Source organism: Thermobia domestica, chromosome 7 (genome assembly GCF_964235325.1).
Source record: "Thermobia domestica chromosome 7, izTheDome1.hap1.1, whole genome shotgun sequence".
In the NCBI taxonomy this organism is placed as follows: Eukaryota; Metazoa; Arthropoda; class Insecta; order Zygentoma; family Lepismatidae; genus Thermobia; species Thermobia domestica.
The window spans coordinates 135,561,636-135,578,172 of NC_137460.1; the positions used below are offsets into that span (position 1 = coordinate 135,561,636).

The window sequence follows — 16,537 nt, forward strand, 5'->3', positions numbered from 1 at the left end:
CCGAAAACAACCATTTAATTTAGAAGAAAACATACTGCGAGAGGGGGGGGAGGCTTTGATAGCTGATTCAGAATCTGACGCTAAAATTTCAAAATTCAAAATGGCGGATCCAACACAATTATAATTACAATTACAAAATGTCTTCTGGTTTGAAATTCTCTGTAGTTAGCTAAGAATAATTAGCAGAGATTACTGCGAGGAGGTAGCAGACCAATTTGAAACCCCCTTCTGTACTCATTTTAATAGGATGTTTGATTAAAGTGAGTCTCTGCATCTCTCACTATTGCGTTTACAGCCACACACAGTAGAAAGTGCTTCACAGTCAATAAATCTGACTCACAGCTACACCATACAGCTTTTAACTTCTGAAAATTGTGTTCTGTTATCACCGTTGGTAATTATTTTCCAGGAAAAGAATAGAACATTTGGCCCTATAGCCCAAACCAACCTCTTTTAATCTGAAAATGTCCTTGTGAAAGCATCAAATTCGGGAAAATTAAGATCAGGTCTTGTGAGATCATGGTTTCAAGGGGTCTTTCTCCCAGCGTCTAATGCAAAATCCATTTTGTTATTGGGGGCCGCGGTAGCTCAGTAGTAGAGAGTTCAACTCTGGTGCATGAAATTTGGGTTCGATCCCATCCCGTTCCATGTGAACCTTGTAGTTGACAAACACTTTGTGCGTGGATTACCTCTGGGTTCTCCCGTTTCCTCCCACTTTCTTCATTCCACCATTTCATTAATTTCTCATCATCACCATCTCCTTTAACCTAGTCGGCATAATCACGGGACGTAAAACTTGTTTTTTATTTTGTTATTAGATTCGTGGAGTGGTCAAAATTAATCAACTTTTCAACCTATTTTACGAACAAAAGAGTACCTCAAAATCGAAACCATTCAGCACTAACAACTGATAGGATTCAGCTTCTTGATGCGTTCGTGTTTAGGTCGTGGAAAAACTTCTTGATATATTTTACTGCTACTGTCCTCTACAACAACTATAACATAAATTTACATCTCCGTAATAATATAATTTAGATCCAAATCGCTGATTCATAATCAGTTTTCTTCTCCCAGATTTGCAAATCTTATTAGATATGCGTGATACAAAAACAGTTATTTGAAAGAAGATTTGTTGTGTTTTGCGATTTGTCACAGTTATTTCTGTAATAAGGTGAGCTTGGTGTAAACAATGTTTATGCATCGTTATGCGTTTTTTTTTTTTTTTTTTACGAAATGTCATTACTGTCAAGCGTTTTCCAATGTTTATGATATTTATTTATTTATTTATTTATTTATTTATTTATTTTTTGCGAAATATTACTGTGAAGCGCTTTCTCAATAAATTAATAATTATAACAATTGAGGCAATGTGAAGTTCTAACATACTGAGAGGCAAGGGGACTCACTATACATAAGCACCTCGAATAGGGAGAGGTGGAGAGATTCATTTTAATCAAGCATTATGTTAAGATAAAGGGGGTTCAAATCAATAGAGAGGGATTTCAAATCGATCTGCAACCTTCTCGTACACTGAGAAAAAAAGGACTAGGATTTCCGTGTGGATACATCGTATTTACGCGGGTGCGCTCCTTAAGTAATGTAATTTCATGTATAAAAGTACAGCAAGTGGGAATACCATGCCAAGTCTGGAGTTCGGCGTCGAACTAGACTCGCTCTGATTGGATAATTTTATTCACATGATTGGTTTCGTGTTGAAAACTATTACTCTCGTAAGGTAGGGAGTCACAGATTTAGAAAGAAGCAGGAGGGAACAATCGTAGGAAGGTGGTAACAACATTATATACGTAAGTTACCACCGTCGGAATGGGTATGGCGTTAATTCTAGATTTGAAATGGTGGTCCTACAATACAAAATTTTCGCTGGACGGTGGTGTAGACAGTACTACGGATGAAACAACATTACTTAATGAGGTGACGCGCGTAACCTGGTAAAAACAGCATTTACATGCCGACTGGAGTATGCATTTCTCTCAGTGTAGTAACCCTTACCAACTATAATTTCGATTGGCTAAGTACAGAGAATTTCAAACCAGAATACATTTTGTAATTGTAATCACTATATTGGATCCGCCATTTTGAGTTTTGTAATTTTGAGGTCAGATTCTGAATCATCTGTCCTATAATACCCCTGGCAGTTCTTCTATATTAATTCACGCAGTCCATCCTAAGTCCTGCATTTCTTCAGTCCCACCAGGCGGATGCCGGAATTATACCTTCTACAAGGGCAAGACAGCTGTTTTCCACATCCTTGTTCCTCCCCTATTTCGGTCTGAGCCTTAGCTAACTAAAGAGTATAAAAATTGAAACTTAATTATTGTCCAATATATATATATATATATATATATATATATATATATATATATATATATACATTGCCCAGTTCTTATTTTCATTGTCCGCCCACCCAGAAACTAGATCCGCCTCTTTCTGCCCACCCCATCAAACGTTTCTGGCGCCGTCCCTGGCAAAGAGAACGAAAAACTGAAGTCTAACAGTATGTACAAAGAAGCCAAATAAATATGTTTCCAAACGAAGTTAGAAGAATTGGAAAGCAAATATAATAAAGAATTAATTTCAAAGGCCAGTTCTAAAATATAATATTGTGATCGTTTCAATAAAGTGGTTAATAACCGGTGGTGGATATATTATGAAAAAGTTTTATACAGGGCCAAGTAAATATGCTAATGAATGGCAAGGAAAAACTAAGATGGATTGATTAAGATATCATTCGTGCATTAACACAACATGCCTCATTGATAAATTATACAATCATCTGCGGTTACAAGTTCGAATCCCCGTACCCAATGTGTCAACATTTCGACGTTGTATGATTGCGAATAGATCACGACAATATAAGAAACTTTAATCCAAAATGGCCACCCAAAAATCAACTTTCTTTAGACCACTAGCTAATCTAGGTGTATTGTCATGAGTTTGTTACACAAACGGGGCAACCACCATATAGTGGCACACACCCCGCGGTTATGGGAACAGATTTGTACAATCCGCGGCAAAAAACCTGCAACATGAGAATGTAAGTTTATTGTGAAACTACGCCTAACAGTACAGGGAATGAACATAACGTCTAAGTGGAACAAATCATGCCAGGATAAACCTCGGCCTCCTCCCGTGCACACTTATTTTGGAGCAAAAGACTTCGTCATTTCACAATAAACTTATATGCTCATGTTGCAGGTTTTTTGCCGCGGATTGTACCATGGAGGTGAAGACTGGCCCCAAGTATTCTTTGGTCCGATGTGTCGTTCAGCTCCCATTACTATGGCACTTTAAGTAGAGCTTACTGTGCAGTAACATATAAAATTTCAATCAAATACTTTCCATTACTCAATAAAATTATTTGGTTCCGAGCTTTTTTTAAAAAAAAATAATTGCAACAAATCTAAACATGCTAAAATGAAAAGTAGCTTTTGGATTGGTATGGAAACCTAAAGGCTGGAATATATGAAATCAAAGTGTACACACATATCTATCTCTCTATCTCTCTATTTATCTATATATCTTTCCATCTCTCCCTCTCTCTCTCTCTCTCTCTCTCTATCTATCTATCTATCTATCTATCTATCTATCTATCTATATATATATATATATATATATATATATATATATATATATATATATATATATATATATATATATATATATATATATATGTATCTTTACAGACACTATAAAGCAAGTGGGCTGATAGTATACGATAGTGTCGTGGATGGTGACACCTTTACACCGAACTTTGCTTGTCCTGTAAACATTATTTGACATTAGTGTCTTCATCTTCAACGTACCTATGAGCAATTTACTGTATATTCGTGTATTGAAACTGGTGAAACAAATTTCAATGTTTCAGAATGTAAAAAAAAAAAAAAAAAAAAAAAAGCCAGGGTCGAGAAGCCTCAGACAACTAACAGCAGAGATATATTATCTTGTAAATTATTTGTCCTTGCCTTGTGAGCTTATTTGAATTTATTTTTAAGACCTTTAGGCAACTTTGGCTCACCCCGAATGGATGATGATGGGAAAATTAGTGGAATGAAGAAAGTGGTAGGATACTAGACAACTTCGAGAAAACACACACATTCGAAAAATGAAATGAAATGAAATGAAATATTTGAGTTTTAGGTCCCATGGTAATACCGGTTAGGCTAAAGGAGACGGTGATGATGAGTAATGAATGAAATGGTGGAATGAAGAAAGTGGGATGAAACGGGAGAACCCCGAGAAAACCCACGCACACGGTGTTTGTCCACCACAAAGTTCACTTGGCAGGGGCTGGGATCGAACCCGAGACCCCAAGCGCCAGAGATGAACGCTCTACCACTGAGCTACCGCGGCCCCCACACACATTCGATGTTTGTCCACCACAAAGCTCACATGGCACTAACCGAGATCGAACCGACTACCACATACACCAGAGGTGAAGGCTTCACGGTGTAGTTACCGTGACATTTCTTGTCTTTGTGTTCTGGTTAATACTTGTAACTTAGTTGGATCTTGATTAGCATGGTGCAGCCTGCTACATTTAAGTTTCGTTCCCATGGTATGCTGCTATATTTTTTACGAGACAAGACGAGACAAACGAGACGAGACTAGACGAGACGGGACAGAACCTTTCGAGACGAGACACGAGACGGGACGAGCACATTTTTTCGAGACGGGACACGAGACGAGACATGCTTTGCACGAGACGAGACAGCCTGAAGTCTCGTCTCGTCTCGTCTCTTGGCAACACTAGTCAATGAAATGAGATCAATAAAGGGTGGTTGTTTAATTACAGCCACACACAAAAAATACAAGTTCTGTGCACCGGAGTCCAGTGTATGAATTCGATGTATTTTGTTACACAGAATCCAACTTTCGAAACCCAAGGATGATTGACCGTATCAATTTTCCATTAAAAAAAAAAAAAAAAAACTAGCAATTCTGAATAGGGAGGATACATGTATCATAGCCACATATAAAAACAAAAGTTGTGTGTAGCGGAACCCAGAGTAACTCCCATTCAGCACTGAGACTATATGAGGCATATACGTACAACTTAACGAGGGATTCGAACGACATGAAGAATTGAACCGAGGTCTCCCACGCCGAAGGCGCGTTCCCTAACCACTTAGACACGAAGGAGCTCTCTCATGTTTAATGCACCAAGGCTAACAGAGACGGTGATAATCGTCGAAAGAAAACATACGCACACGGTGTTTGTCCACTACAAAGTCTACTTGACTGGAGCTGGAATCGAACCTAGGACCCTATGCACGCTAATGCTATCTCATAAATTCTAACGACTATTGGCGCAAAAAGAAAATACGAGGTCTATTTAAAAATAAAATGAACTTTCGCTATAACATCTTAATTGCTCATTGTACCTTTTAAGTGCTGTTCTCTACTGCCAATACACCACTATCAACGTTTCTTCCCTTTCGGGAAAGTCTCCTGGAATGTACTTTCTGGGATATTGCGCTGATCTCTTATCGCTAGTTCTTAATGTCCTCTGTACTTTGGAAAAGACAGCCTTTCAAGGTGATTTTAAGTTTGGGAACTCTGCTGGGGCATGAGATGTATGTGACACAACGGGAGTCTGATGTTTTGCAAGATAACTGCGGATGAAGAGCGAAGCGTGAGTACGCGAATTGGAACGATCCAAGTCTGGTTTTCCCACAAATCAGGCCTCTAGGCCTTTTCCTGCTTACAATATCCCTCAACCGCAATAAAATATTCTGGTACAACGGTTTGTTTACCATATGACCACGTGATACAAATTCATGACGAATAATGAGTTTCCAATAATAATAATAATAATAATAATAATAATAATAATAATAATAATAATAATAATAATAATAATAATAATAATAATAAAAATAATAATAATAATAATAATAATAATAATAATAATAATAATAATAATAATAATAATAATAATAATAAAACAATCAACATCACCCAAGCCTTAGATCTCAGATTTATTCTTACATGATTTGTGGCATAAAACGGATAATTGATAAAATAATTGTACGAACACAATGAAGAGCGTACAATGATGCGTAAGTTGCGTATCAACGTACAATGATGCGTTAATCATTATATAATATAATACAGTAATAAATATTGCGTAAATGTTGTTATATCACACCCTTCGTGGACCTCTTACGAAGCGGATTGATTGTGATAACTTCTAGATGAAATTAATAATAAAAAAAAAAAATCGGAGCAGAAAATTTGTACATAAATTTACAAAGGGAGTTGAAATGCGAAATTTTTTTTCTGAGACTCGAGATAAGACTAGAAAAAAAAATCATCACGAATCGAGACTGTATCTGGAAAATTGTGACGTAAATAGGAATTTGTAAACAAAATAAAATGTGAACATTATTGACTGAGTGTAAATAAACCGATTTAAATTTAGACACAGATACCAGGATTGAAGAATGTGATGATTTTAGAGCTAAATTTTAAGATTCATGCCACGTTTGTAATACCTGAGATAAATTTACGAGGGCATGAATTGTTTTCAATTCAGCCAAAAAGTGAATCATCAACTTCTGAGGTGGTAATGTCGCATAGTTCGCAAATAATATAGTGAGGTGACTGCATCGATCAAGAACGGATTTATGGAAGAAAACTACCAAATTCAAACTTCTCAATTGGTGAAAAAAGAAAGAAAGAAAAAAGAGTTAATCCGATAAATTTTCTTCAGCATAGGAAATCTAAGTTTTTTTTTTTTTTTACTTCACATGTGATTCGAATTCTGCGTTAAACTACAGACCAATGTGCACTTTGTTGTGTCCGAGTAGTTAATGCACACGATCTCAGTTTTGATTCCTGGTGGGGCATTTGCTTTGGATATTTGTCCAAGTATTGGTTCGGAACGCACTTTCTTAAACATTATATTCCGTCTTATATAAATTTCGGAGATTAAAAGGAACATTAAATTCAAGCTAAGCTATTCCAACCTACACGTCCGTGTCACTAATACCCACGGCGCTTAAAAGAAAGAAAAAAATGGAATAAATGAACGATCAACATTTGTTCATTCTCACTTCATGAGGTCAGAAGTGAATGAGATTGAGTTCGAATTACATATATCAATAGTGTTAGGAAAAAATAACGAATGTATTGTAGAACAAACGCAATATTACGTCACGTATGTTATGTGAGCAGTGTTTCCCGTAATAAAACGAATAACTTCCTGTAACATATAAATATGCATTTTTGAGGATATGTTACATTCTTATATCTACACTTATATATACGTACACCTGATCGTTTAAGGTAAAACATCACTTCCTTACGAATAATCATTAGAATAAAATGTATAGCTACTATGGACAATTTTATGCATAATTTTAGCCATGGGCGGCTCTGGCAGGGGGACGAGGGGAAAGCGTCTCCCCCAAATATTCAATATTCTAATTTAATTTATTTACTATTCAGAATAACATATAACTAATAATAATAATATTTATTTGGGATATAATATTCAGGCTGCGAAATGATTATAACACGAGTTTTTGATATACCTTAGAGGGTCCATGAAGGTAAGCAGAAAGGTAATAAATGGAATTGAAGATAATAAGCAGGTACTACCATTTAAATCACTTTCTTTGATGTTCCCCTAAAATTTTACATGTCAGAGACGCCAGTAATTTTAGCAGCCAGTATTTGTGTTTCACGTCCTTACGCAGCACAGATGTAGTATATATTGTCCAAATATAAGACATAGTATATTTCTACTCATATAGTAGCCTCGGTCTAAAGGCAGCCATTAAGAGAAAAAAGGAAAGAAAAAGGATCATTGACAAAGATTTGGCAACAGCTTGGGTTCACTTTATTGCTAGTTTTCAATGGAGACAAAAATAAAACAGGACAGTGTGAAATGAAACCGCACACGGGGTTGGCTTCCCTTTGTGAGCAAGTGGCTGTCTTTAGACCGAGGTTACTATACATTAATTGACATCTCACGTCGAGCTGGGCAAAATGAGATACTTGAGGGAAAATTCCGTAGCTGACCATTCTATTGGAACATATTATTTATTTATTTATGTACTCTATATGAAAACAATACACTCTTAAATAACAGTGTATCTATTTTTATCTGACTTCCTCTAACAATGACATATATACTTCAGTGACACACACAGTTCTACCATTGTTGCACATTGTTTCCAAATAATGACGCTATATACTACTGATAAAAATTATGCCAGAACGGTTGTCCAAGAATAATCCATTTTATCATAACTCTGAGGAGCAAGGCAACTAGTTGCTTTTGAAACGTCAGTTCAGAAAACATAAAACACGTCTTCATCATTTGAAACATGAATAGAGAGTCAAAGGATTAACGGATTTAATCATAAATACGTTCCTGAAAATTATGCGGAATATATATATATATAAGGAATTGTTTTTCTTTCAGTTTGTTTCTTTAACGCAGCGTTTCCCAACCCTTTTCAACTTGCGGTACACTACGAGTGTAACTTGAATTCTCGCGGCACACTCATAGATATTATTATTATTATTATTATTATTATTATTATTATTATTATTATTATTATTATTATTATTATTATTATTATTTGAAAATATAATATACCATGGTATTTTTTTTTCCTGTGATTACTGATCATCTCACAGACATGAAAGCTCGATCACTAGTTTTCCAATTCATTATGCTTATTTTTTATTCTAATTTTAAAATAGAAAACAATTGCAATGAAATATAGGACTCAGATTTTAAAAAATACGCTTTCTTTTTCGAAAACTGTATCCAACCTTTCACTATAAGAACGAAGATCACTAAATAACGAACGAACAAACAAATGTCTTGTAGTTTTAATTTTGCTGTTTTAACCAAAACCGGTGCATATTATTGCAATCACACAGCTTGCGATGCGTCGCAAGTCAAAACACAGCTGTTGAACAAAGTGTTGTTCTGTCATTCACGTGCGAATGAGTGTTCTATGAACGTTCACTTGACGCGTACCGTACAAGTGCCTCCATTTCTCGATGTTAGTATGACTCTCAATTGAAGCGTAACATAGCAGCTAACCGTGGAAATGTGTACGAGCCGAAATATTGTCTGCTACATAGTAATAGATGTAGAATAATATATTACAATTATAGTATTTTTTTTCCATGGTAGAAATTCATAGTAATGTGAAATACAAATATTTTCCTTTTTTCCCCCTGCAATTTGTCTTGCAATTTGGCTGCTATAGAATTAATAATTTTGTTTCGATTTCCTCGCGGCACACCAGGGGTCCATTCGCGGCACACCGGTTGGGAAACGCTCCTTTAACGAGTCATGATTATGTCTGTTAGGCTAAGAGAGACGGATGATGATTATGGCAATTGAATGATGATGGAATAATTGGTGGAGTAGGCCTACCCCAAGACCACCCACGGACACCATGTTGTCTACCACATACTTCGCCGAGAATCGAACCAGGGATCCAACGCACCAGAGGAAGGCGCTCAATCACTGAGCCATCGTGTCCACCATTTTTTTTTCTAATTGAGTACTTGTCCCATGTAGATCCGAGATAATATGAGGCGAAAAATGTAGTTTTCTCGTCCCCTCATGTAACGTCCTCTCTATTCAAGTTTTGTCTCATCTTGATTCACGAAGAATTAATTTTCGTCCCGTTTCGTCTTGTAATTGTACGTAAAAATTTTACGGCCTGATTTTTTTTCTTAATTTCATCTAATGAATATCAGAATCCTTTCGCGTCAAGAGAGGTCCACGAACGGTGTGATATAATAACATTCAAACCGTATTTATTATAGGAGTATTTTGTGTAATGACGTTTTTATCTTTAAAACTTGAATTCCTTCGGCTAGCGTACGCACTTAAGCGGCTAGCGTACGCACCTTTGGCGTTGGAGACCCGGGTTTGATTCCCGGCAGGAGCTTTTGTGGTTCGGATTCCATGTTAATCAGTAGGCCCATGTCTCATATAGCCTCACTGCTGAACGGGACGCTATACTCAAAATTAAGTCTTTAAACGTTGATAAATGTTCTTCATTATGTTCATGCAATAACTTTATTTATTTATAGTTTATCTATTATGAATCACGCAACACTGAAGTAGTGTTTGCAATCAAAAGATTTAGGCGAACAAGAATTACCCACGAAGCTCGTGAAGTTTGTCGCCTTGAGACGTCAACTAGAAGAGAAATGTCTCGTTTCATGGGACCACGATTCTCAAGTTCTTACATTACTCTTTGCTTGCAAGCACTATCTCTAAACCTAACCACGTTTATGTATACCAAATAAACGAGTGCACTGAATATTTCTCTTGATAAAATTACTTTTCCACAAAAGGCTCAAATCAAATCTTTTAGTTTTACGATCGATGTTCTTCTTCCCCTGGAGGGTAAAGAAAATGGACAAACACTGGAAATAAATCCTTATGGAAGTGGAGAATAAGAATGTGGGAGGAAACGTAGAAGCCCTGAGAAAAACCCACGGAAAGACTTGCCCACGAGACAAGACGATGCGAGACAGAATTTTCGTGACGAAATACGAGACGAGACAGGTACACTTTCCGAGACGATACATCACTTTCATTATACCCTTACAGTCAATTCTTACCTCGCACGTAAAACTCTAATGGCATAGGATAGCGCTGTATCACTGAGCAAGTATATCTCCCTTCTCTATACATTGGATTGCAGACGAGAAAGCCGAAATTAATTTTGCCCCTTCTAAAACACAGAAATGAAATGAAATTTTTCAGTTTTAAGTCCCTCGATTATGCCGGCTAGGCTAAAGGAGACGGTGGCGAAGAGAAATGAATGGAATGGTGGAATGAATAAAGTGGGAAGAAACGGGAAAACCCCGAGAAACCCAACGAACATGGTGTTTGTCCACCACAAAGTCCACTCGGCGCAAGCTAGGGTCGACCGAAGGACGCCACGCACAACAAGTGAATGTTCTACCACTGAGCACTGTGTACCACCCCTCTAAAACAGAACGCTGTACAGAATTCTAAAATCGATTCAAAACTAGATGTAAAAATTCTTGCACCTTCCTTTACCACATTTGATTCAGTTTAGTGCATTTTACTCATTCTGAGTAAAATGATTTCCTTCATACTGTACTATAATTAACAGATGCAGTCTCCCGTAACATATAAAAAAAATATGTAATTAAATTCAATTATGTTTCACTGTTTATTATTATTAATATCCAGTTAATATAACCTTTGTAAAAAGAGCAGCAGCTCCGTTAGAAATTCCATAAGTAATAAATAAATAAATGGTTTTGTAATGTTCTTTGATATTTTTGTTATTGCCCTGCCAAAAGGTTCCTTAAAAATAGCTAAATGACGCATTAAATTTGGCTAAAAGTGGGTAAACATAAAATTGTAGCAAAATTTATAACTAACACAATTTAACCATAAAGGAAGCAATAGACTCTATATTATTTCATAGTTTTTAAAGTATAGCTACCTGCAACATGGTATTATTCTTCCTGTATTCTCAAATAAAATACTTTCACCTTTGAACCCACCCTTAAAACTTCTTCAATGTGCTTTGCTTGCATCATTCATGAGGTGCTATTAGTGACGATGCTAACTTTAATTTGTTTGAGGTAGAGGGGCAGTAACTTAGAAATATTCCTGGAGAACAAGCAGTGATATTTGGGCCCCCATAGAAAGTTCGGCCCACATCAAAATAGGAAATTTGGTGACCCCAGAGAATTTAAAATCTGCATAAACATTTTTAGTACTTTTAGAAGCCCAATCGATGTTTTAATGAAGTAAGGTCCAGAGAACACTTATGATTTATCTCAGGGAAATATATTTATTCAGATGATGGGGCAGTAGCAGAATTTTAAATTACTTTTAATTCTTTTGAAACCATTCCATGTTTTAGAAGTAAAATAGTGGGGTTAATATTTGATACAAGTTAAACCACTAAGAAAATATTTCTGGACGCCCTAATAGTAGAAAAATGAAATGAAATCTTTGAGTTTTTCGCCCCGCGGTTATGCCGGTTAGACTAAAGGAGACGGTGATGATGAGTAATGAATGAAATGGTGGAATGAAGAAAGTGGAAGGAAACGGGAGAACCCCGAGAAAACCAACGCACATGGTGTTTGTCCACCACAAAGTTCACTTGGTGGAGGCTCGGATCGAACCCGGGAACCCAAGCACCAGAGGTGAACGCTCTACCACTTTTTCTTTAAAAAAAACTTCCTGACTATTTTATCTATTTTAACCACTTCTCAGGACTACTAGACTCGACAGGGACGCGAACACACAAACATCGAGGACAGTTAAAATACCACCCTTGCTACTACAGGAGGACTCGAACCCCCAATGGGCTTCACCTCACGATCATCAACCTAACGCCTCAGACCGCTCGGCTACATCCACCGGCAACCACTGAGCCACCGCGGCCCTTACCCTAATAGTAGAAATTTTACTGAAATAAAAATATATGAATATGGCTAGAAATAGATATTTTACTGAAAGGGAAATATATATGAATATGGCTAGATAGATATTTTACTGAAATCACATTTTGGCTTAATTACAGAGATTTGTGTCCTTTTGTGTTAGATGTATTACTTGGATATGATGAATTTATTCCATGCTTCATTTGTACATTAATGTCTGCATAGTATTATTTCCAGTAAGAAAGTTTCATCTTAAAGTGGGACCCCTCGAACGATATGAAACTTAAATGGAGGGGAAGTTGCCCCCTAGTCTCTGAGGGGCAACTGGAAGGGCAGATACATATTTGGCAGGGAAGCAGTTTTTGTATATAAAGAAAAGGATAATTTTATATTATATGACATAGAATACAATTTGCTGTCTGAGGGGGAAGGCGGCATTGCCACCGAAGACAGACGCTGATCCCTCCCTTCTATGGCGCCATCACTGGGTGCTATACGTTCCTTGAGTTCCATTCTTACCCTCAATATCTGCAGTAATAATAGTTGTTACATATCGGTGGAGCTATTGACCTAGGACAATACTAAAAATATATTGTCCTTGCTCAAAATTCTTGTTCGTAAATTATGCGTTGAAATTGTCTACAGAAAGAGGAATTTCCAGAATCTGGATTTGCCTGAGACCATGCTAGTAAGTGAGAATGGTAAATAAGATGCCTAAGATAGGTTGTGATGTGGCAATGTAAGTACTAGAGTACTCCAAGTAGACCGATTATTTGATTTTGAGTTTAGTGTCTCTTTCAACAGTGAGGCTATATGAAACGAAGGCCTGCAGATTAACGTAGTAAAACACATTTTATTGTTTTCATTCATAATTTTAAAAATGTTTGAATTGAAAAAAAAAAAAAAGGGATATCCAACTTCGTTAAGCGCAAATAGTTTGAAATATGGCAACTTGGAATGCAGAATTGGCCAAAATTTTAGCTAACAGCTACATTACATTTTTAGTGCCTAAACACCATGTGAAAATATGGGTAGATTTAGCCATAAACTGATCAAATTGGAACACTGAGCCTTACTGTTGGTTTCCTCCCTCTGTAAGAAATTTGAGGCTGTCACCTCTCGGAAAATATGTTTATATTGGTAAATGAAATCTTTCAGTTTAACGTCCCACACTTATGCTTGTTAGGCTAAGGGAGACGGATGATTAAGGTAAGTAATGATGATGTGGGAGGAAACGGGAGTATCTCAAGAAAACCCCCGATACGATGTTGTCTACCACAACTTAGCCGGGATCGCACTAGGGACGCCACACACCAGCGCTAAGCGCTCTGCCACTCAGCCACTTTGCCTGTTTGTATTGAAAGAACTCTGTCTCGTTTTGTGCTTTCTTCTCTTGGGTAGCTTTCCTAGGGGTGTCATTTGGGGGGGGGGAGGAGAGTAATTGTCCTTTCTGAGTTCGAGTAACTGTATATCTTAATCAATTGTTTATTACTTCGTATACTAATAATGTAAAACATAATCTTATGTCCGTGGAGTACATCTTACTCCCCTCCCCTGGGAAGCAAAATCTGAAATAAAGCTGCAGTACCCTCTTGCACAATAGAACAGATTACGGAAAGTCCGATATAAAAATATCACTGACAAGCTGAAGTAAACAGAAAAGTAAATGTTAAGTACTCACCTTTCCCTGCAGGCACAGAATATTTGATCCGTTCAAATTCCAGATTCACAGCGGGTTTTTGAACCAAATGAGTTAATGTAGGAAGTTTTGCATTGGTCTTTATTCGTAAAAATCTTATTGATTTTCTTCGTTTACCCGTTGATGGTCTCCGATTACTGTCCACTTTTGGTTCTTCCATTGTTGAAGATTCTACAGGAAGCATTGTAGACTCGGCTTTTGGTTCTCTCTCTGTCTCTTGTTGTTGCATTGTTACCGGTATTGTTGTCGTTAAGCTGAGAGACATTGTTATTGTTTTTGTGTTTTCAGTGAACACGGAATTGCTTCAGAAGCACGAACACACGTACACTGTAAACATTGAAGTTCGCACGTGATCTAGCACTTGAGTGTGCTCTCCGATTTCTTCAGCAAACAGCGCTGGATGAACTACTGTCAAAAAGCATGCGGGGGCTAAAAGAGGATTTTTTCGAGACTGAGGAGAGACTTCATGCAGTTGAAGAATCGTCGTTTGACAGGTACGAGTTTATCGCTGACAAGGATTGGTGGAGATCTGCAGTGGGGCGTTTCCGCAAGGTCAATGGAAAGTGGTTCCAGTGTTGCCATCCGATGGCTGATTTACTCATGTCAGTGCTTCTTCGTTCATAGGTCACTTTTACTCTCTTTCATTCAATATCGCGTAGTAGGCTATATTATTATTATAAAGATGATAACTTTGCTAACTTTGGCGAGGCACAGACGCGCATTCAGAATTTTTTTCTTGGGAGGGGTCCGAGCTTTGAAGGGTGCAATACTACAAGCCACTACGTCTGTGTAGCATTGAATGGGTGTTATTCTGTACTCGAAAAGACGATACGTAATTGTAAAATACTTCCACCGATATTTCCATACCTAGATAGACCTAGATTATTTTTACAAGAAAGAGTACAGATGAAGTGTAAGATCGAATTTTAATGCTACATCAATCAATTCCCTGTTTAAACAAATGTTGTTTTACTGAGAAAGTGTACAAATATACGTAGGCTATGTTGAGTTTGAAAGTTTTTGCGCGGTTCACGACCCTGTGTACGCGCTCCTGACGAGTTGGTGGACTTTGGTTCAATTCCTGTTGGATGCACGTGCTTGGTTCCAGTAGCGTAACTAATTATGCATGCCCCCACACGGAAATATCAAAAGCCCCCCCTCTTCATACGTTCATGAAGACACGTAACGTTTATATAGCAACAGAGATGTTTTTACCATGGATGTTCCATCACTATTTGATCCTATACAAAAATTGTATATTATTATTATTATTATTATTATTATTATTATTATTATTATTATTATTGTTATTATAAATATAATAATAATAATAATAATAATAATAATAATAATAATAATAATAATAATAATAATAGAAATAGAAATAGAAATAGAAATAGAATTAACGAGTAATTCTTACAAAAATTAAACTGTTTTAATTTTATGACAAGTGATCTAGCTACCATTCTTGATTTTATTGTTATGTATCATCAGTTTATCTTTACATTATAATATTTTATTCAAAGAACCAATCGTTTATGCTTAAATTGGACAATAAGTGGAAAAGATTTTGTTTGGATGACGAATAAGTAATTTTAAGCAAGGTTGACTCATTGTTTTAAATGATAATTGAATGAAAATTTAATCTTTCAGTTTTACGTCCCACGATTATGCCGAGTAGGCTAAAAGAAACAGTGATGATGAGAAATGAATGAAATGGGAGAATGAAGCAAGTAGGAGAAAACGGGACAACCCCGAGAAAACCTACGCACATGGTGTTTGTGGGATCGAACCAAGGACCTCACGCACCTTAGCTGAACGTTCTACTGAAACTTTAATTTGCATGATTCTGTTACTAGTATATTATGAAACTGATTTTTAAAAAATCTCAATCTTGTTTTGTAAATCAGTTTGAACCTTATAATTTGCATATATTTATCTTCTGACAAGGGCCTAAACCGTCCCTATATTCATTCTATATTATAAATTTTCTGGTCTGTTTAAAATTATTTATAATGATTTTTACATAATGCTGTATTTTTTGCCTATGAACTGTTCATATCACTTAGAATAAATTTATTATTATTATTATTATTATTATTATTATTATTATTATTATTATTATTATTATTATTATTATTATTATTATTATATTGTGATGATGCCCGGCTCGATTTTGTCCTCATTGTTACAAACCAAGAAAGCAGGCCCGTATCCACGGGGGGGCTAGGGGGCCGGGCCCCCCCTAAACTTTGGCTGGCCCCAATAAAAGTTTCACGGTAGGCCTGCAAATGAACTATAATATAGTGATGAAGTATAATATGATTGGGTCGGGCCCCCCCTAACTTCGACCGGGCCCCCCCTAAATTTTTGGACTGGCTACGGGCCTGCAAGAAA

At 36.6% G+C, this 16,537-nt stretch overlaps 1 protein-coding gene across 1 annotated transcript in view; it reads right to left on the reverse strand.

The window, feature by feature from the left end:
* Nucleotides 1-14,619, reverse strand: part of LOC145690409 (ATP-binding cassette subfamily G member 4-like) — a 265,830-nt gene extending 251,211 nt beyond the window's left edge. The window contains exon 1 of the mRNA XM_081765254.1: nt 14,123-14,619. Coding sequence (XP_081621380.1) covers nt 14,123-14,405 — 283 coding nt within the window. The 5' untranslated portion in view covers nt 14,406-14,619. The remainder of the gene's footprint in view (nt 1-14,122) is intronic.
* Between the last annotated feature and the right edge of the window lie 1,918 nt (nt 14,620-16,537).